Genomic DNA, 23,458 nt, shown 5'->3' on the forward strand with positions numbered 1-23,458 from the left:
CAAAACGAAAGGAAACCTCTTGGCAGGGAAAAACATGATTTGAATAAATGTGTGTTTTGTCACTATTATGTAGGTGTCATAACCAGCCATAAAATAACGCAATATAGAGTAGCAGTCAAACGTTTGGACACACCCACTCATTCAAGGGGTTTTCTTAATTTTTTCTATTTTCTGCATTGTAGTATATAAGTGATTACATCAAAACGATGAAATAACAAATATGCAATCATGTAGTAACCAAAAAAGTATTTTACAAATACAAATATATTCTTCAAAGTAGCCACCCTTTGCCTTGATGACAGCATTGCACACTCTGACATTTTCTCAACCAGCTTCACCTGGAATGCGTTTCCAACAGTCTTGAAGGAGTTTCCACATAGAGTGGTTCATCCTTTAACTTCTCTAGGATAGGGGGCAGCATTTTCACTTTTGGATAAATAGCGTGCCCGATTTCAACTTCCTTCTACTCATCCCCAGAATATAAGATATGCATATTATTAGTAGATTTGGATAGAAAACACTCGGAAGTTTCTAAAACTGTTTGAATCATGTCTGTGAGTAAAATAGAACTTATGTAGTAGGCAAAACCCCAAGTACTAACCATTCAGATTTTCTTTTTTTTGAGGTCACTGTCTGTGCAATGAGTTTTCATTGGGATACTAGATTTCTAATCAACCTGTTTTCAGTTCCTACCGCTTCCACTGGATGTCACCAGTCTTTAGAAATTGGTTGAGGTTATTCCTTTGTGCAATGAAGAAGTACGGCCATCTTGAATCAGAGTAATGTTATGTGCACTGTTTGAGAGTTGCGCAAGACTAGAAAAGTAGCGTTAGTTTGTTGTCCTCCTGTATTGAAAACAGATAGACCCGTCTTCAATTTGATCGATTATTAACGTTTAAAAATACCTAAAATTGTATTACAAAAGTAGTTTGAAATGTTTTGGCAAAGTTTACAGGTCATTTTTTAAGATATTTTGTAGTGACGTTGCACATTTTGGACGCTGTTTTTTTCTGGATCAAACGCGCCAAATAAATGGACATTTTGGACATATATGAACGGAATTAATCGAACAAAATGACCATTTGTGATGTTTATGAGACATATTGGAGTGCCAACAAAAGAATCTCGTCAAAAGGTAAAGCATGATTTATATTTTATTTCTGCGTTTTGTGTTGCGCCTGCAGGTTGAAATATGCTACACTCTCTTTGTTTACTGTTGTGCTATCATTAGATAATAGCATCTTATGCTTTCGCCGAAAAACCTTTTTGAAATCTGACATGTTGGCTGGATTCACAACGAGTGTAGCTTTAATTTGGTATCTTACATGTGTGATTTAATGAAAGTTTGATTTTATATAATTTTTAAAAAATTTGGTGCTCTGCATTTTCCCTGGCTATTGCCCAAGTGGGACGCAAGCGTCCCACATATCCCAGAGAGGTTAAAAGTTGCAGCGTACTGCGGCTCAGCTTGCATGGTGCCGCAGAATTCTATGGCACGTTATTTAAGTGTGAACCACTGGTACCATTAATGCTAGTTAGTGCCAGTTTGACCACCAGAGGGCGTCTTTGAGAAGCATTTGATAGCCTTCAATAGTGGCTGTACTAGAGAGTGCAGGCACGTGGGAGACCAGGGTTCAATTCCCCAACGGGGAGGAAGCAGTTGGCTGTCCTTGTAAATAAGAATTTGTTATTAACTGATTCCATATGTGTTATTTAATAGTTGTGATGTCTTCACTATTATTCTACAATGTAGAAAATGGTAAAAAATAAAGAAAACCCCTGGAACAGGTAGGTGTGTCCAAACTTTTGACTGGTACTTGCTTAATTAATTTGACTAATATTATGGTGTTTCTATTCTAAGAAAAACTAAAAACCCTCTGGATTTCCGTTAGGATTTAATGGAAAATATGAAGCTGTACAACATGATGGTCGGGAGTACAGTACTTGGCTATTTAGCTAAAGAATCCCTGTGTTGTGCAGGCATGTGGGAGACCGGGGTTCAATTTCCTGATGGGGAGGAAGGATAAGGCTGTCCTTGTAAATAAGAATTTGTTCTTAACTGACTTGCCTAGTTAAATTAAGGTTACACTAAGAGCAAAACATTTTTACACCCTAATTTTCTAATTCTAGTCTAATCAATATCCAAATAGAGATTCAGTGAAAATAAAAATCTCATTAATTTATCAAGACCATGCTCCATGCTTGTCTCAGAGCAGCGTGAAATGGTGCTAAAATTGTTGTAGGCTATTGCTTCAAATACTATTGCTTCAAACGTAATATTATCTTTAAATAAGACCTACACCACTTTAAACAGCACATTACTCAAAACTAATGAGACTCATGCGCCTACAGTAGGCCTACAGTATATCGAAAAATATGACGTGACTCTGCGCCAATTATTACATAGAGGATTGGATGATTGGAGGATATGTGTGTATATTCAGTAATATTTTTTCTCATAGCAATTCGTTTTGGATCCATAATTAAATAAACAAACATTGGCATTTTGAAAGAGTATTTTTATCCTTGTTTTATTAACAAAAGCATAAAGATGCCATTGTTAGTTTCATTGTTTTAATTTGCATGTGCAGACTGGCACTAAGAACAGAACAGTGGGAACGTTTCCCTAGTCAGCGCCATTATTAGTGCATTGCCCCTTAAAGAGTTGCCTGTGTGGCGGGGTGGAGATTACCCCCCCTTCCCCTTCCTCCTCCCCCCTTCCCCATGGGCTAGGTCGGTCTTCTGTGCGCGGCTCTGTGATTCATCCCGTGCCCCCTGCCCTCGTGCCTTGAACCTCACGCGCTTTCAGTGGATAAAGCTGGAGAACTGCAAGGCAATCCCATTGTGCTTTACTCTGGAGCCATGACCAATATGACCAATATATATTGTCCTGCTTATAACAGGGTTAATAATATATTTGTGAGAATATCCAACAGGCTTATATATAATTCTAAATGAATAATAATCGCTTTGTTTAAAAAAAATAACAATATTTTGAAGATTATTTATTTTTCAAATAACGTAAAATGAACGAGAAAAAGGCCATCTTGAGCATCTGGTGAGACTTTGTTACTAATTTGTTTAAAAAAAGCCAGTTTGTTACTTATTTCTTTCTGTTTTTAGAGGGAGAGATACCAAAAACCTACAATCATCTCATGGGTCTCCCAGTTGAGGGCGGCACAGGTATTGAACCAGCATCTGTAGCAACACAGCTTGCTGTATCTTAGACCGTTGCACCACTCAGGCACTGTACCACATGACTGGTAGGGAGTAATCCAAATAAAATAAAATTAACAACAGTTGTCGTAAGTGATACTGAAGTCGTGGACAATTATCAGTTTCTATTTAGGTTTATGTCGCCCATTCATTGTCAGTTAGGGACACAGTAGGACCCAAAAGCGTAATCGGTGCTCTAACTCCCCCTTGCGCTGGTTTGGAGCAATGAAGTGGTGACGCAGGGTATCGTACTAAACCACAAATTACTAAGTCCCGCAGCATAATCACAAACCTTTACTGGAGCAACCAATGTATGCTGAGCACTTGTTGGTTGCTTTTCCTTCACTCTGCACCATTTCAATTGGGTTGAGGTCAGCTGATTGTGGAGGCTAGGTCATCTGATATAGCCCTCCATCACTCTCCTTCTTGGTCAAATAGGCCTTACACAGCCTGGAGGTGTTGGGTCATTGTCATGTTGAAAACAAATGATAGTCGCACTAAGCGCAAACCAGATGGGATGGCGTATCGCTGCAGAATGCTGTGGTAGCCATGCTGATTAAGTGTGCCTTGAATTCAAAATAAATCACAGACAGTGTCACCAACAAAGCAACCCCACACCATCACACCTCCTCATCCGTGCTTCACGGTGGAAACCACACATGCAGAGATCGTCTGTTCACCTACTCTGCGTCTTACAAAGACACGGCGGTTGGAACCAAAAATCTCATATTTGGACTCATCAGACCAAAGGACACATTTCCACCGGTCAAATGTCCATTGCTCGTGTTTCTTGGCCCAAGCAAGTCTCTTAGTAGTGGTTCTTTGCAGCAATTTGACCATGAAGGCCTGATTCACGCAGTCTCCTCTGAATAGTTAACTTCTCTAGGGTAGGGGGCAGCATTTGGAATTTTGGATGAAATGCATGCCCAAATTAAGCTGCCTGCTCCTCGGGCCCAGAAGATATGATATGCATATACAGTAACTGGTATATTTGGATAGAAAACATTCTAAAGTTTCCAAAACTGTTAAAATAGTGTCTGTGAGTATACCAGAACCGATTTGGCAGGCGAAAACCTGAGAAAATCCATTCAGGAAGTAGTCTTTTTTTTGGTTTTGTAGTTTTCTATTCAATGCCATTACAGTATCCATTGACTTAGGACTCAAATTGCAGTTTCTATGCCTTCCTCTAGATGTCAACAGTCTTTAGAAATTGTTTCAGGCTTGTATTCTGAAAAATGAGGAAGTAAGAGCAGTCTGAATGAGTGGACCCTAAAGTGTCACAGAGCTTTTTCATGCGCGAGATGGAGAGAGTGCGTTTCTTGTTTACCTTTTAAATTGACAACGTTATTGTCCGGTTGAAATAATATCGATTATTTAGGCTAAAAACAACCTGAGGATTGAATATAAACATCGTTTGACATGTTTCTATGAACTTTACGGATACAATTTGGATTTTTTTGTCTTACTGTTTTGACTGTGTTTGAGCCTGTGGATTACTGAAGAAAACGCGCGAACAAAACTGAGGTTTTTGGAAAAAAGAGACTTTATCAAACAAAATTAATATTTATTGAGTAAATGAATGTCTGCTGAGTGCAACCATATGAAGATCATCAAAGGTAAGGGATTAATTTTATCTCTATTTCTGACTTGTGTAACTGTTCTACTTGGCTGGTTACTGTTTGTAATGATTTGTCTAGTGGGCTATGTTCTCAAATAATCGTAAGGTATGCTTTTGCCGTAAAGCATTTTTAAACTCTGACACCATGGTTGGATTCACAAGAAGTTAATCTTTAAACCTATGTAAAATATGTTTTGTTTTCAGAATTTTTATAATGAGTATTTCTGTATTTGAATTTGGTGCCCAGCAGTTTCACTGGCTGTGGAAGAGGTGGGACGCTAACGTCTCACGTACCCAAGAGAGGTTAATGTTGAGATGTGTCTGTTACTTGAACTCTGTGAAGCATTTATTTGGGACGCAATTTCTGATGCTGGTAACTCGAATGTACTTACCCTCTGCAGCAGAAGTAACTCGGAGTCTTTCTTTCCTGTGTAGGTCGTCATGATAGCCAGTTTCATCATAGCGCTGGATGGTTTTTGCAACTGCACTTGAAGAAACTTAAAGTTCTTGAAATGTTCCGTTTTGACTTACCTCCATGTCTTAAATTAATGATGGACTGTCATTTCTCTTTGCTTCTTTGAGCTGTTCTTGCCATAATATGGACTTGTTCTTTCACCAAATAGGGCTATCTTCTGTATACCACATCTACCTGGTCACAACACAACTGATTGGCTCAAACGCATTAAGAAGGAAAGAAATTCCACAAATGAACTTTTAAGAAGGCACACCTGATAAATGAAATGCATTCCAGGTGACTACTTCATGAAGCTGGTTGAGAAAATGCGAAGAGTGTGCAAAGCTGTCATCAAGGCAAAGGGTGGCTTTGAAGAACCTTAAATATAAAATATATTTTGATTTCTTTAACACTTTTTTGGTTAGTATATGATTCCATATGTGTTATTTCATAGTTTTGTAGAAAATAGTAAAAATAAAGAAAAACCCTTGAATGAGTAGTTGTGTCCAAACTTTTGACTGGCAATGTATGTCACAAAAGGTGTAAATATATGGGTCATGACAGTGTTATGACCATATTATGACAGGTTATGACAAGTTATGTCAGCTGTTATTTAAGTGATAATGCCCGATTAACCATGCCAATGTATCCTCCAAACACCAGCTGTGAGGGCATTATCACTTTTATACAACGGGTTACCAACATATTCAAATAATGATTTAAAAGTTTTCATAAAAAATGTAATTGTAATGAATTTATTCATACTATTTCATTCTTTCACAACATATTGTCCCGACACAAATCTAGGGTTCGGTTGCCAGTCGTTAAGTCTTTTTGTTCTGTATCTATGGACATCCAGTCGTTCGTTCTAAATGTACTATTTCCATACTGGCTGGCAATCTCTTTCTTGCTAGCTAGCCAACTATGGCTAATTTACGGTCCCATCAAACAGTGCAGCCAGAATAACAACAAAATAGCTGCGTTTTCACTTGTTTAAGCTGTTTTCTCGTGACATTTATTTGGTTACATCCATAATAATGAGCTAATGATGCCCGATATCACTTGGCATCTCTGTTCAGGAAACTGTTGTTCAGAAGACATAACAAACAACACAGCTAACACAATCACTTCAAGCTGAAGCTGGAACGACTGGAAACTAGCTGCACTTTGTGTAGTTTAACCTGTTTTCTATTGATATTTCTTTGTATATATCCATAAAAATGATGCTCATTCATGATTTTGACTGGCTGAGAAAAGCTGCCTGCCTGTCTATGTCATCAAGACTCCCGACACGTTCATTACTATACGACACTTGGAGATCGAATTTGAGTATTGAAATAATGTTCAAATATCAGAGACATTTGGTTTATACAAGGTTTATACAAATATCCCATGTTGAAAACTAAGTGTTAGTCTAAAAGAAATGTGAGATAATGTCTAAATGCGTTTTATAGTGGAGATCAAGTTTATAAATTGCCTGGCTTGGCTGATGAGACAATGGACTGCATAATCAGATGGAACAGAGTAAATAGGCATTTTGACGTCATAGATTTAGTGGAACAGACACTGGCTGGAATGAGATTTTAACCAATCAGCATTCAGGATTAGGCTCACCCATGTCATAATGTGTTATGACACTGGGTGTCAAGTAAAGTGTTACCATTATGATTATTAGGATTATTTAATAATTTTTGAATGTATTTTTTATGGGGTGTATCATCCTTAATATTGCGGATAGGTTGTTGCTTCCATCAATGTAATTCTCTGCATCATTTCCAATCCCCCATATATTTTTGGGGTAAATATATACACTGCTCAAAAAAATAAGGGGAACACTTAAACAACACAATGTAACTCCAAGTCAATCACACTTTTGTGAAATCAAACTGTCCACTTAGGAAGCAACACTGATTGACAATAAATTTCACATGCTGTTGTGCAAATGGAATAGAAAAAGGTGGAAATTATAGGCAATTAGTAAGACAACCCCAAAAAAGGAATGGTTCTGCAGGTGGTGACCACACACCACTTCTCAGTTCCTATGCTTCCTGGCTGATGTTTTGGTCACTTTTGAATGCTGGCGGTGCTTTCACTCTAGTAGTAGCATGAGACGGAGTCTACAACCCACACAAGTGGCTCAGGTAGTGCAGCTCATCCAGGATGGCACATCAATGCGAGCTGTGGCAAAAAGGTTTGCTGTGTCTGTCAGCGTAGTGTCCAGAGCATGGAGGCGCTACCAGGAGACAGGCCAGTACATCAGGAGACGTGGAGGAGGCCGTAGGAGGGCAACAACCCAGCAGCAGGACCGCTACCTCCGCCTTTGTGCAAGGAGGTGCACTGCCAGAGCCCTGCAAAATTGTTGCTGTTGTGTTATTACAATCCATAACAGGACTAGAATTGTTTGTTTTATTATTTGCCTCCTCTATGAGAACTTTTACATATTTAGAATAGCCATGGAGTAGTCTTTGTGTCTCTGAACAACTGGTTATCAATATACAGTTTATCGACCACGCGAGCTACGCGTTTCCATTTCAATCAATTTTCTTGAAAATTGAATACAGAACCTTGCGACGATCTGCAATTTCCTTCGGGAACTGGTCATTCATGCCTATTTTCGTGCCAGCATGTCTTTTACCCAGGCATTTAACCATTATTTTATCTTTAAAGAAAGTAAATTTGGCAACAATTGGGCGTTCATACCTCTGCCCTCTCTGTCCAAAGCTGTGTACACGTTCGAGTTGGATTTTGTCAATAGCTTCGCGTGGGATCTGAAGTGCTGTAACGAGGAACTCTCTAAATACAGATTCAGGAACTTCTTCTTTCTCTTGGATACCTGTATGTGCCAGATTCTCTCTCATGGATCTAGTCTGTATGTCAAGTAAGGCTTCTCTCAGAATGATGTTCTACTTTTTAAGTTCATTAACTTCGGTTTCCATCTTATTTAAAATAAAATATATATATATACTTTGTTTATTGAATTTTCAATACCAGCATTTAGAAAATAATTGCACTTGTAAGTTATTCGGTAGTAATATAAAACAACACATCTGTAATAGTGCCTGTGTGTAGCTGGTGTAGAGGAGTCAGGCGCAGGATAGCAGATATGAGTAATAAACGTGATTTACTCAAATTAACACAAATACAACCCAATATATCGAGCCCACAATAACGGACCGTATTACAAACCATCAATCACTCACAAACAACCATGGGGGAACAGAGGGTTAAATAATGAACAAGTAATTTGGAGATTGAAACCAGGTGTGTAAGACAAGAACAGAACAAATTAAAGGTGGATCGGCAATGGCTAGAAAGCCGGTGACGTCGACCGCCGAACGCCGCCCGAACAAGGAGAGGGACCGACCTCGGCGGAAGTCGTGACAGTACTCCCCCTTGACGAGCGGATCCAGCAGTACACCGGCCTCGGGGACGACCCGGAGGACGAGGCGCAGGGCGATCCGGATGGAGACGGTGGAACTCCCGCAGTAACGAAGGGTCCAAGACATCCTCCACCGGCACCCAGCATCTCTCCTCCGGACCATATCCCTCCCACTCCACGAGGTACTGACCGTACCCCTAACTCGAGTCCAGGATGGCTCAAACAGCATATGCCGGGACCCCCTCATTGTCCAGAGGGGGCGGAGGAACCTCCCGCACCTCAGACTCCTGGAGTGGACCAGCCACCTCTCTGAGGAGAGACACATGGAACGAGGGATTAATACGGTAATCTGGGGGAAGCTGTAACCTGTAGCATACCTCGTTCAGTCTCCTCAGGACTTTGAATGGCCCCACAAACCGCGGGCCCAGCTTCCGGCAGGGCAGGCGGAGGGGCAGATTTTGGGTTGAGAGCCAGACCCGGTCCCCCGGGTGCGAACACCGGGGCCTCACTGCAGTGGTGGTCGGCGCTCGCCTTCTGCCGCCTCACAGCCCGTTGCAGGTGCACATGAGTGGCGTCCCAGGTCTCCTCCGAGCGCTTAAACCATTCGATCTGGCTCTGATGCCAAGGTGCCAGAACCGGCTGATACCCCAGTAAGCACTGGAAGGGGGAGGTTATTGGAGGAGTGGAGGAGTGAGTTTTGGGCCATCTCTGCCCAGGGGATGAACGCCGCCCACTCCCCCGGACCGGTCCTGGCAATATGAACGCAGAAACCTACCCACATCCTGGTTTACTCTCTCCACCTGCCCGTTACTCTCGGGGTGAAAACCTGAGGTGAGGCTGACCGAGACCTCAAGACGTTCCATGAACGCCCTCCAGACCCTGGACGTGAACTGGGGACCCCGATCAGAGATGTCCTCAGGCACCCCAAAGTGCCGGAAGATGTGCATGAACAGGGCCTCTGCAGTCTGTAGGGCTGTAGGGAGACCGGGCAAAGGGAGGAAACGGCAGGACTTAGAAAACCGATCAATACAAGTCATAATTAACGCAAAAATAGCCATAAAAAAGCAGTCGAGCAGGAACCAGCAAGATGCACGCCCAAGACGCATTGCCGTGTGTGTGTGTGTGTGTGTGTGTGTGTGTGTGTGTGTGTGTGTGTGTGTGTGTGTGTGTGTGTGTGTGTGTGTGTGTGTGTGTGTGTGTGTGTGTGTGAGAGAGAGAGAGAGAGATTACAGAATCTGACTGTCTCTCTGTTTTGATTGTTTGTTGATTGCAGGATTTATGAGCGAGTGATAGACCCACCTCAGATGGATCTGACCCTGGGCAGTGGAGTGTGGCTGGGTCAGCATAGCCACAAGCACGGCCTCTTCAAGGTAAAACAAACATACTTTCACCACCATATACACAATCACTGTAACCATATAACCTCAATCATGCATGGCTTCTCAAAGGTAACAGTCTTCACTATCTTGTCACTCTATGGTGGCAGTACCATGCTTTCTCTCCGAAAATAAGATTTTTCTAACCTTACACTGAATTAAGAATAAATAGCGCATTTACATTTAGCATTTTAGAATCTGAGAGTAAACAGAGCCAAATATATTGATAGAAATCACTTTGTTCGTGAGAGATTTACACGGTTATTAAAACTTCACGCCAGGGTAAGCCTACACGAAACCTAGCCCTTATTTTAAGTGTTTCTAAAATCCCATATGGGGAAAAATGAATGGTGGAAAAATTATTGGAACCATTTCCCTCTTTGACCAGTAAGTTTTATGGGTATTATAATACCTCCACTGTGGGGCTCTATTTATCACCATCAATAACAACACTTTGCTATGGTAAGTCTATATAACGCAACCTCAACATAGCCTTATTATTGAGAGAGGGGTAGGGAGAAAGAGGAAAGGGGTGTGGGGACAGAGAGAGAGAAAAAAGGGAGCGGTAGAGAGGAGGAGAGAGATCAACCGACCAATATTCCATCATCTTACACCCGCCCGCTGAGCAGTCGATGGCCTCTTTTCTATTTTTATTACATCTCATGTATTGATCAACAATACAGCGTAGAGCCTGAATAGATGATCCCATGCCTCCCAGGCCACCCACAGTCTGTCAGTGCCTGCGTCCATTTTGGACACAGCCAGTATCATCTTCTATTCTCCACAGCATCTGTAGTACCCATTCCTTGTAGTATTCTCTCTCTACCCATATGATGACTACTGGGCCCAATCAAAGCATAAAGAACTCCCCTTCTCTTTCTCTGAGGACAAAAAAACTCACTATTTAAAGAATTCTCTCTGTCATCATGGTTTCAGGCGGTCTGCCTGCAACCAAGGTTGAAGCAGTAGCTGTCTAGCTCCAGTCTAAGGTGCAGCAGCGTTTAAGTTAAAGTTGATAGGAAAAAAGAGCAGAGACAGATGGCCCAGAAACCTAGAAACGTTCAAGGTGTGACTGTGGATGAGGGAGGAGGGAGGAGGGAGGAGGGGATTTGTTTTGCTGTGTTCAGAGATTGATTTGGTGCAGGAAATGTGCTGGAAATTCATACCTATATATTTATTACAACCACTTATTCACAGCTCGTGCTATAGCTTTTTTTTAAAGCACTAAGGCCATATTATGCATTCCTAATCCATTACACACAGCTGTTTCTAAAATCAAATAAGTTGGCTTTACATTAACAAAGTAAATAACAGGCATCCCGACTGGCACAGCGGTCTAAGGCACTGCATCGCAGTGCAAGCTGCGTTACTACAGATGCTGGTTCGATACCTGACTGTGTTGCAGCCGGCCGCGACCAGGAGACCCATGAGGCGACGCACAATTGGCCAGCGTCGTCCAGTTTAGGGGAGGGTTTGGCCGGCCGGAATGTCCTTGTCCCATTGCACTGTAGCGACCGACTCCTGTGGTGAGCTGGGCGCATGCATGCTGACACGGTCGCCAGGTGTTCAGTGTTTCCTCCCACACATTGGTGCAGCTGGCTTCCGGGTTAAGCGTGCATTGTGTCAAGAAGCAGTGCAGCTTGGCAGGGTTGTGTTTCAGAGGATGCATGGCTCTCGACCTTCACCTCTCCCGAGTCCGTACGGAAGTTGCAGCGATGGGACAAGACTGTAACTACCAATTGGATATAACGAAAAGGGGGTAAAAAAAAAAAGTACGAACAAACATGTCTATATTTTGTACAGTGTACAAAATATATTAGGACACTTGTCAGCATTTACAGTGTAGAGAGTGTTACAATAGTGTTCCCCTGGAGTAGCATGCAGAGGTTCTCTATAAGATAAGCTACTGTATCTAAACCATGGCCGTAGGGCAGTTCGGGGAAATGCCAGATTGCTTGATCTTTAGCCCATTGGGACTGTCTAAACTGTGGTTTGAGCACAGAATTATCATTGACTAATAATGGGGGCCTCAAGAAATAAAGAAATGGACGTTGTGTTAAGAAGTGCCCAGACCGATGTCTGGTCCCATTCTGTCCCTGCATTAAATACTTATAAAAACATTCCAAATGTGTATCTGGGAGAAGAAGTGAGGCTGTTATTATTGTTGTTGTTGTTGTTGTGTAAGGGGTGCTGTAGCCTCAGGTAGCCTGGGGAGCTGTGACGCTTCTTCAGTTGTTCTTCTGCCCACTCGTGTAGTTCTTTTCCTCTGCTATTCTCTCCTTTCTCTCTGGTCCGTCAGGAAGTCAAGGACTCAGTCGCAGGGCCATGAGCTTTGTGGTGAGCTTAGAGGGCACTATGGTATTGAAGACCGAACTGTAGTCAATGAACAGCATCCACACATATGCATTCCTTTTGTTCAGGTGGGTGAGGGCCGTGTGTAGTACAACAGCGAGCTGGTCTGCACATGCTCTGAGGGTGCGGCTAGGGATGACGTCTGGGCCGGCAGCCTTGCGATGGTTAACGTGCTTGAATGACTCGCATACATCCTCCGTGGAGACCGTAAGCAGGTAGCCTTCGTTGTCGTCCGGTGCTCTCCTCCACAGCTCAGAAATGTTATGCCCGAAGCGTGATAATTAGTCAGGTAATGCGGCGTTGCTGTCCGTGATGTGACTGGTTTTCTTTATGTAATCCATGATTGTTAGAAGCCCCTGCCACGTACGCCTCGTTTCCGATCCGCTGAATTGCTCGCCCACTTTGTCCCTATACTTGTGTGTCACCATCTTGATCGATCTGCGTCGGTTGTATTTGTACTGTTTAATCATATAATTGTCCCCGGTCACCTTGCCTTGTTTATAAGCAGCAACTCTCTCCTTCACTTTCCCGACAAGGCTGCCATTAATCCATGGTTGTTGATTCGGGTAAGTTTTGGAAGACACCATCGGTATCAGATCATCTATGCATTCTTTTTTATTGAACCAGTAACTGAGTTGGTGTATTCATTCATGTTACTCCCAGAGGCGCCCTGGAACAAATTATAGTCCGCGTGATCGAAACAATCTTGGAGCATGGAGTATGATTGGTCAGAACAGCATTACAGACAGATTTGCCGAAACAAGGAAGGGAGAGGGCATTATTCCCTTATACCCCCAGTGGTCAAGAGTGGAATTTCAGCAATTTGGACACTCATATATGCACGAACACACACGCACACAAACATGCACGCACGCATGCACACAGACACACACACACACACACATCATCCCCTTTCCCCTCCCTCCCTTGCTACAGGCAGTATTACTTGCTGATCAATAGAGGCAATGTATGGTCAGGACTCCCATAAACTCCCAAGAGACAGACAGCCACATCTCTGGCCAAACACTTTCACTTCCATGACACACTCTTCACTGATGTCGGCTGATTATGCACTGTGGCATGTGTATTTGTGTGTATGTGCCTGCATCAAAGCCAGAGTTGAGCATGGCCGGTAGAGAGAGAGAGTGTGTGTGTGTGTGTGTGTGTGTGTGTGTGTGTGTGTGTGTGTGTGTGTGTGTGTGTGTGTGTGTGTGTGTGTGTGTGTGTGTGTGTGTGTGTGTGTGTGTGTGTGTGTGTGTGTGTGTGTGTGTGTGTGTGTGTGTGTGTGTGTGTGTGTGTGCGTGATCTACTCTGTTGTTCATCTCTCCTCTCGCAGGGATCTTTCTCTAAAGTGACACAGGTGTTGCTCTCATACAGGCTTAATGAATGCATTGTAAATGAATATCACAAATACAGTGAGACACAAAAAGATACAGAAAAATTGGCTTGAGATATAGAATTTAAATGGGTTTTTATGGGTTTGACAAAATGCCTTCCAGACTCAATATGAAAATAGACTGTCCTCCTCTCTGTCACTATGAATAGACTTTAATTGTTCCAATATGCTGGGTATTTTCCCCTTGTTTTCAATGGCATGATGCTTTGGGTTAGTCTGACCATCCAGAATGGTCTCATGACTAGACATAACATAGTAAGCATACATCTGAGACACTCAAATTAGTATGATATGTTACGTTTGTTATGGTTACATAAGATAGATGTCACTCCCTGATCTGTTTCACCTGTCCTTGTGCTTGTCTCCACCGCCCTCCAGGTGTCAACAATCTTCCCCATTATATTTATACCTGTGTTCTCTGTTTGTCTGTTGCCAGTTCATTTTGTTTCGTCAAGCCTACCAAACTAGAAAACAGGAACTAGCGAAAGTCAAGTGCCCGGGAAAAACGCTGGTATGCTTGGCAAAACAAAATGAACTGGCATCAGACAAACAGAGAACACAGGTATAAATACACTGGGGATAATGGAGAAGATGGGCGACACCTGGAGGGGGGTGGAGACAAGCACAAAGATAGGTGAAACAGATCAAGGTGTGACAATTGATGGGTACCTAACCCTTGTGTGGTGTTCGGGTCTGTGGGACCATTTTCAATGTTTACTAAAAGAAAACTGATACAATTAATAATTGTATCTACCTGAAACTTACTGGCCATGGCTCTTTTTCTGTGAAGAACATGTAAAATAACACATTTTCATTGAGTGCACCCCCCTACACATTTATATTACATATGTGGTGTTTGGGCCCACTGGACCCGAGGGTAATAAAAGTGTGGGAAAGTGTGTGTGTAGATGTCTTCAACATAGCACCAAGAATATGTCTGTCTGTCTCCCTGCCTGTCTCCTGCTTTTCTCGCACTCTTTACCCTTTGTAGAGTGTGAAACTACACAATGTCTTGCGGGAACCTGCACAATGTTATTGCAATACATTATTTAGATACATTGTAAAAAATTCAGTATTTGCCCAAACATTACCCCAGCCAGGTGCAAATTGGGAGAGTGACAACAAATAAATAGCTTTACATTTGTGGTTCCTAACCACAATCAATCAGTATGGCAAAAATAATCTCTGCTCAAATTAGAAATAATTTTTGCAGAGAGGGAAGCTCGTGTGGAAAGAGGATCTTCATCTTTGGAAGATGAAGGATTTTCTGAATATGAGGATAATTTCTCTGTCAATTCAGAGTCTGACAGTGAGTTGGAAGAATGGAAGAAGAGTATGAGATTGACCCTCAGCCAGCCCCATAACCAACCCGTCAGCAACGAGCTCATCAGCAGCCTACAGGAGGAGAAATATGGATGTCAAAAAATTGTGAAATTGAATGGTCTTCTTGCCCAAGGAATGAGCCACCCTGCATGGCTGCCAATGTGATAAGGATGCAACCAGGGCCGACGGGGATACATTTTAGAAACTATTTTCACAGTAATCGTATACTTTGCACACAAACCACTGCCCATTTGGAGTACAAAATCCTGAATGTATTTACGTGTGAATGCCTAACGTTCGCTGTTTATCTCTGTCAGAACCAAGTCTTCTTAGGAAGGGTGTGGGCCTTACAGTGGCACGCTTGTAAGGCTCTGATTGTCCAAAAGGAGTCCCCCCCTTTCCCGTCTTCTACTGTTGTTCGCTCTGGAAGATGCTCCTTGGAAGATAGGCTAGCCTACGTTGGGTTGAAGAGTAGTAGAATGGTCACACTTAAGTTCACGTTTCTAGATATTTGACATAGGACAGCAAATCAGCCGTAACAGTGATTGTCTGGGAGGTGAGCTTCACGCCTCCATCTCGTGTTGGTATTCAGGATTCAAACCACTTTACACACGCAGCTGCACGCTGACGATGTTCTGGTCTGCGAGGTGAGTTTATTTTCTTCACCTCGTGTTGAGGTTCAAAGTTCCAACCATTTCAAACATGTAGCTCCCATTTCACGCTTTTCTGGTCTAAATGTTAATTTCTTTACCAATCCTTTTATGCACTCTGGTCAGAAGGGACAATTGTGTCAGGCTGACACGCTCTCTGACCTTACTCGGGGCGTGGTTACTTACTGTGCAAAGTTTATAGAAGGCAAATCATGTTATTGCTCCTAAAATCACATCCCTATCTTAACATAAATACTTTAATCATATTTCACATGCAATGTAGAGGATTGAGACTTCGTACATGTAGTGCATATACTTTTCAAGTTACAGTTTTTCCTTTATAACATTTTAAATGACATCACAAAATAACATCCCATATGACATTATTATTCTTTAGGTCACCTCTGACCATCCCCATGTTCTTATGTTAGCAATATTGTTCCAGTATTCACCTTTGAATGTGTTTAAGTTTTGGCGGGGAAAGTGTCTGGAAACAAAGCACATTCCTTTGTGGATTTTGGAGAGGGAGAATTTACAACAGGGTGTGAACTGTCAACCCCCCAGCAGCTCCCTAATCCCCTATGTCGGTGAGAGAGGGTCTGGCTACTGTTATCCATTGTCAAACTGATCTGACCCATTCGGATCCTCAAACGACAGTTATGACATTGGAGGGAGATGGAAGGAGATGAACCAAACTAATTTACATGCATACTTTGGGGTTCTTATCCTTGCTGCTGTTTACCTATCCAATGGGGAATCCACAGAATTCCTTTGGGATGCAGAAACTGGCAGGGAACTTTTCAGTGCAACAATGTCTCTGGAAAACTTCCACATTATTTCCAGGATTATCCGCTTCGATAACTGAGACACCAGACCAGCTCGGCGGCAGAGAGACAAGCTAGCTGCAATCCGATCAGTGTGGGACAAGTGGGTGGACCGCCTTCCCCTATTTTACAACCCTGGGCCCAACGTTAAAGTTGATGAGCAGCTTATGCCATTTAAGGGCCGCTGCCCCTTCAGGCAGTACATACCGTCTAAACCCACAAAATATGGAATCACAATTTGTTAAGTTCAAAGCAATAAACATCAATAGTGATGAAAACCTTGTTTCATGAATATTTGTTCAAGATAAACATGAATAAATGATTTATAGTTGATATTCAGCAGTCAGAAAAGTATTCCTTATTTACTTTGAAGAACTACTAAAATAGTGATTTTGTCAGACAGCATAGGCAGCAGCTCTATAGACATGAGATGCTGACTTGGAATTAAATAATAAAGTAAGAAAAAAAACAAATATTTGAATCAAGAAATCTGAATAAATAACGGTTAATAAGTGATAAACAGTAATGGACAGTCACTATCATGGCATTTTTATTAATTGTTTTATTCTGTGTTACAGCATTTAAATGTGGAAATTGGATACTTTTTTAATAATCAAACCGAAACCGAACCAACCTAAAAAAGGACTAATAAGCACGCACACACAAACACCCCTCATGAGAGTGATTGACACTCCACTGATGGCTTTCATGCACTGAGCCACTATCACCACCAGTTAGACCCATGCAGTTGCTTTTTGGTCATTGGTCATTGGTTGATTTTTTTCTCTTTTCTATTCTCTCTTTTCTCTTGTTTTAAAACCAAAGTTATGTTGGTCTGTTCCACTAAGAAAAGATCAAAACAGCATGGAATACAATTAAGTATGAGAGGAGTACAAATTGAAGAAGTGGCAGAAACCAAACTATTGGGAGTGCAGCTAGACAACTGCTTATCATGGTCGTCTCAAATAACTAATCTATGTAAAAAAAAATATTAAAACAGCATGCATAATCAGAAGGATAGCTAAATATTTACCAGGAACAATTCTTAAGCATATAACACAGTCAGGTGAACTACTGTTCTGTGGTCTGGGGAAATGCATCATCAAGTGAAGTTAGGAGGCTGCAGAATGCACAGAACAAAGCAGCAAGGATTGTTTTAAGGTGGAGATATGGTTCTTCTGTTGCAGTCATGGGCAGTGCTCTTGGTCGGTCATCAATCAACAAGATAATTGAAAAAAACATGCTTATTTTATTTCATAATATACATCATTTAAAACTGCCAAGTTCTATTCACAACGGTTTTCAGTTGTTAAGAGACAGACATTCCGTAAATACTAGGAATAGATTGTCCACCATCTATGCGTTATCCGGACAGAAAAGAGAAATAGGCAAAATAACATTTCGATTTAGAGCAATAAAGAAATGTAATAAATTAACTGAGTAAACCAGAAACCTTTCAATATATACATTTTAACATTATTTTAAAACAATTTAAATATAATACATAGAAATGTTGTGGGATTATAGTAGATGAAGAATCAATATTTTTTAGATTGAGTATTTATTGGGTCATTGTGTTAGTGTGTTATATGTGAAAATGTGTTTGTATTATACATTGAATTTTAATGTTGAAGGACTCTTGGAAGATTAGTCCAAATGGGGACTAAAAGAGATCCAAATCAAATCAAATCAAATCTCGCTCTCTCCCCCCCCTCTTTATCTTTCCTTTTCTTTCTCATCTTCCCCACAGGGTACCATTCAGGATGTCAAATTCATTTTTGCTCCAAACGGCTACATCACACAATGTCCCAACCTCAATCGCAGTAAGTAGAATACAATTGCAATTGGCATACAATTGCATTGACAGGGGAGACCTGATCTGAGATCAGCGCTCTTACTCTGATGTACTTTATAATTACGGGCTAGGTATGATTAGCTTGTTGTTGAGGACATAGGACGGGTTATTCCAACATGTTCCTTGGTCGTAACTGTTCCCGTACTCTTCTTCATTTTGTATGAAAAGTAAAGAGGTACTGAGAGACAGTGGAGATGGCATCCTGAAATGTCTCATTAGCTATACTCCTGTTACTCTTACTAATCCCTCACCACTGAATAAGCCAATGGAACTCCATCTCTGTTCTCGCTCTCGCTCTCCCTCTTTCTCTCACTCATTCCCTCTTTCTGTCTTGTCTCTTTCTGTCTCTCGCTCCTACACACATGTACTCGCACACATGCACATGCATGTACAAGCACACGCACACACACACCTTTCCCTTATCTCTGTCATTATAACCTCTCTCTCTCTCTCTCTCTCTCTCTCTCTCTCTCTCTCTCTCTCTCTCTCTCTCTCTCTCTCTCTCTCTCTCTCTCTCTCTCTCTCTCTCTCTCTCTCTCTCTCTCTCTCTCTCTCTCTCTCTCTCTCCTCTCTCTCTCTCTCTCTCTCTCTCTCTCTCTCTCTCTCTCTCTCTCTCTCTCTCTCTCTCTCTCTCTCTCTCTCTCTCTCTCTCTCTCTCTCTCTAAATCCCTCCTGTTTATTGCCAAACAAATGAAGATGCAGGGCTTGTGTTGTGCATTTGTGGCGATGCTACTGTCTATGTTGCTGATCAATAAGGCATGTAATCGTAGTCTGTCACTACATTCATCAATACTTTTGTGAACCAGCACTCGAGCCACAGCCGAGAAGCCAATGCAGAACTATTAGATACAGGACAACAAGCTGCTTATAATTAATATAGAAGTATATTTTTATTTCTTCAAACATGCATACAACATTGTGTAAAGTGTAATTACCTACAATCCCCTAAAAACAGAGCCACGTGGCAAGATAGGAAGTGCAAGGAGATTAAAACCAGACTTACAATGGGTTCAATCACTCAATTTTCTCTAGCTTTGGTTATCGTCATAAAATATAGTTATATTTTGACCAACAATGTTTTGGTAAAATGTGTATAAATGTACCTCTTCTCTTTTTCTCTTATTTTTCCTCCTCTCTACCTCCTTCCTTTTCTCTTGTCCTTTACTATTTTATCCCCCCTCCTACTCCTGTCTTTCTTTGTCCTTTCTTTTCTCCTGTTGAGCCTGTCCGACATGCAGTGATTTCCTGAGCCTGGTGCAAGGCATCATGGACCTTCAGGAGCTGCTGGCCAAGATGACCCTAAAGGTGAGAGTGACCAGCCATAAAAAAAATGCATTTTGACCTCAAGCAAGTGACCTTATAAGTGATGTGGTGTGATGCTTTATGTCCCAACATTGTAACTGAGAGACCTTAGCCAGAGGACATGAACATGCACACACACAAAGCCTTGTATCAAAGCCCTCTCTTCCTCCTCCAGAGGTCATACAATAGACACATACACACACACACACACACAGGGTAAGTATGATCGGAGGTCACAGTGGTGTCATTAAATGGCAGCCATCTCGGCCCTGCGGGACACTAACAGGTGCTGAACATTATGTTCCTCTCAGCACGACCCCCAACCCTGTGTGTGTGTGTGTGTGTGTGTGTGTGTGTGTGTGTGTGTGTGTGTGTGTGTGTGTGTGTGTGTGTGTGTGTGTGTGTGTGTGTGTGTGTGTGTGTGTGTGTGTGTGTGTGTGAAGCAAGGACAGCCCACCAGCCAGCCCTGGGCTTGGTGTCATCCCATTGTAAATAACCGTCTCCTTCATTTTAATAGACCCGAAGCTCTCACTTTGTCAATTTCCCAATTGGCACCCTGTTTCCTATTTTGACTAGGGCCCATATGGTTCTGGTCAAAAGTAGTGCACTATATGGGGAATAGGGTGGCATTTGGGGTACAGCCTGTCTGACTTCCCTGCTTATACAGCAACTCAGCCGGTAGAAATGGCACTTTCCTCCCTGTGTGTCTGGAAACGAGGGAGGGAGGGATAGAGGGGTGGAAGGGAAGAGGCTGATGAAGGTGGCAGATGAATAATTGCTAACCTCTTGGTTCCCGGCTGGCTGTATAATATAAAGTGTCACGGAGAGTGGGTTGAGAATAGAAGTTCCAAGCATGAATTAGCAGTGGCTGTGTGTGTGTGTGTGTGTTTGTGAGAGATAGAAGAGGTTGCAGATGAGCTTAGTCAGAGCCTATATGCATATTTTGTGCTGTTGATGACATGAAATGGATGACACACACACTTTATGACAATCTTGTAGCATGTCATATCTTGCATTTTCTTAAGTGTTCAATATATTTTCCCGGAGTACGAACGCATGCATATATGCTACTCACGCAGGCATGCGCACACACACACACACACACACACACACACACACACACACACACACACACACACACACACACACACACACACACACACACACACACACACACACACACACACAGATGGTTGGTATGTCCCATCGCGCACCTATGATGCTGGTGCTATGGTGTTGGGGAAGCCAGCTTGTAGTGGTCCCGTATTTTAAAAACGTAATGTTAGGTAGTTCCTCACCCTGGAGTCCCCTCAGTCTATGGAGGAACGATCTAACATCAAGTTGTAAAATACTGAACTTGGCCTTTAAACCCTGTTATTTTGAAATTGTGTTTCAAATATTGTGTTTTTGGACAGCTCCTGTCTCCAATGCTCACGGCTCAAATTCCTGTTCAGTCAGAACATGGGACACCTTTCAATCAACGGGTTGATCAGAGCTCATGCCTTAATTACCTCATCCTCAGTGGGTCAGTGTGGCCTGGAGCCTGGTGCATGAGATGTGTAAGGGCCCACTAATGAGGATGGGCCCATCGTCTTACTCTATAGATGTTACGAGGTAATAAAAGGGGCGTAAACCATTCTCACCACTGAGTGTGTTGTTGACGAAACAGAGGAGAGACACGGAGGCCCGGCTGGCTTAGCTAGCTTGGAGCCTCAACAAACATGTAACACTGCAGGTGTCACGCCCTGACCGCAGAGATCTTTCTATGTCTCTATTTTGGTTTGGTCAGGGTGTGGATTTGGGTGGGCATTCTATGTTCATTTTCTATGTTTTGTATTTCTTTGTTGTTTTGCCGGGTGTGGTTCTCAATCAGAGGCAGCTGTTTATCGTTGTCTCTGATTGAGAACCATACTTAGGTTGCCTTATTCCACCTGTATTTGTGGGTAGTTGTCTATGTGTAGTTGCATGTCAGCACTAGTCGTTTATAGCTTCACGTTCGTTTTGTTGTTTTGTTAGTTTGTTTAGTGTTTATTCGTTTATTAAAGAAGAATGTATTCAAATCACACTGCGCCTTGGTCTCATCGTTATGACGAACGTGACAGCAGGAGCTGTGATTATTTTGCTTCATTCCGGGACAATGTCGACCGCCCGGATTTTCAATGTAGCAACTGTTTCCTTGCAGAGGACTACAGGAGCGAAGTGGCTACTCTTAGCAAACAAGTAGTGAACCAGGAGCGAAGTGGCTACTCTTAGCAAACAAGTAGTGAACCTACATAAGCTACTGGGGAATCCACACCCGCCTACTTTTTCTTTCTCTCCCAGTAGCTGGACGCCACTCTGGCCTGGTGGAAGTGTCTCCGACGTGTCGGCTCTCCACAATCGTCTGGACGGTACTCTGTATGGATCCCTCCCTGAAGGGGTCTCCCCCTTCCCTGAAGAATGGAGCTAGAAGGATGCTCCTGGATGACTTGGTGTATGTTCCTGTTCTCAATCCAACTAACCAGCCATGGAGATATGTCACTCACCGTGGAAGTCGAAAACAGCGTCCTCTGGCAACGGGGGCCGCCTTGGAGTTGTTAAGTCCAGACCAGACACAGGCCAGAAACAGCTTCGCGGGCCTGGATCCAGAGGTACCTGCGCCTTAGTCCTCTGTTCTGTCTCCCTCTCCGGTGGCTTCTACCTCATGTTCAGATCCTCAGAGCTCCCACCCTCATCTGACCGTGAGGCTGTCTGAGGCTCCTGCCCATTCCGCATCCTCGTTGGATACTACAGACGGCTCGAGTCCATCATGCGTCATCTCCCTTAAGTCCTCAAGGGGTTTGAAAAACACTTGAGGTGAAAGAACGGCCGGATCTCCTCAGCCATTGCACCCTGTGCTATCCTGGGGCATGAGTACAGGACATTACTTGGCTGCTTCTGACCGTTCTACGACAGATGCCGGGAACTGACGCTGTCGTAGCCCGTTTAGGGTCATACAACATTAGGATGGCTTAAATTGATTTTAAAGAACTGATTTAGGCACTGAAAGATTCACAAAATCGGCCATTATTTCAGGTCCGGTACCATTGTTGGGATGTGGATGTGAAAGATTCAGCAAGCTACTGGCATTATACATCTTTCTAAAAGATTACTGTAGCTCTGTTGGAATCACTTTCATAGATAACTATGACACCTTCTGGAACAGACGGACGGAGTCCATCAAAATCATCTTGGTTCCAGGAGTCTATCCACGCATTTAAAGACTGCGTTGGGACAATGACATCAAGACCAGTTCAGTTAATCCCTACCATTGTGTCACTGAGTTGTCATAATGCTGCAGCAAATGTACATTATCCCAGGGGCATTGGCAGACACAATGTAAGTAACTTCATTTTTGTCCCCTTCACTGCACTGAATGCCTCTGTTGATCCTACAGCTATTGTATGCTATAATCATATGCCTATGAACCAGAGCTATACTGTTAGCACTGAAGAGGTGTGCATTAGTAGGAAGTCCATTGTGTGCAGCTCACCCTGCACAATCCAGTTCAAACAAATTAGCATGTCTACTTCTGATAAGCTTCCGAGTAATGTATTGAAAACAATCATCCCAGAAAAGTGCCATAAATAGCCCACATTAACATATGCAGCCTAAGAAACAAGGTTCATGTAATCAATAACGTGCTAGTAACAGATGACATTCATATGTTTTTTACATTGGATAAAAGCAGAGAC

General features: G+C 42.5%; 1 protein-coding gene across 2 annotated transcripts in view; it reads left to right on the forward strand.

Annotated features, from left to right (window-relative positions):
* LOC129854017 (protein kinase C-binding protein NELL1-like) overlaps positions 1–23,458 on the forward strand; it is a 481,512-nt gene that overhangs the window by 94,941 nt on the left and 363,113 nt on the right. For both annotated transcript variants that reach the window (XM_055920616.1, XM_055920615.1), the window contains exons 5-7: positions 9,941–10,037; positions 18,339–18,411; positions 19,666–19,748. In XM_055920616.1, coding sequence (XP_055776591.1) covers positions 9,941–10,037; positions 18,339–18,411; positions 19,666–19,748 — 253 coding nt within the window. The remainder of the gene's footprint in view (positions 1–9,940; positions 10,038–18,338; positions 18,412–19,665; positions 19,749–23,458) is intronic.

Source organism: Salvelinus fontinalis, chromosome 4, assembly GCF_029448725.1.
Source record: "Salvelinus fontinalis isolate EN_2023a chromosome 4, ASM2944872v1, whole genome shotgun sequence".
In the NCBI taxonomy this organism is placed as follows: Eukaryota; Metazoa; Chordata; class Actinopteri; order Salmoniformes; family Salmonidae; genus Salvelinus; species Salvelinus fontinalis.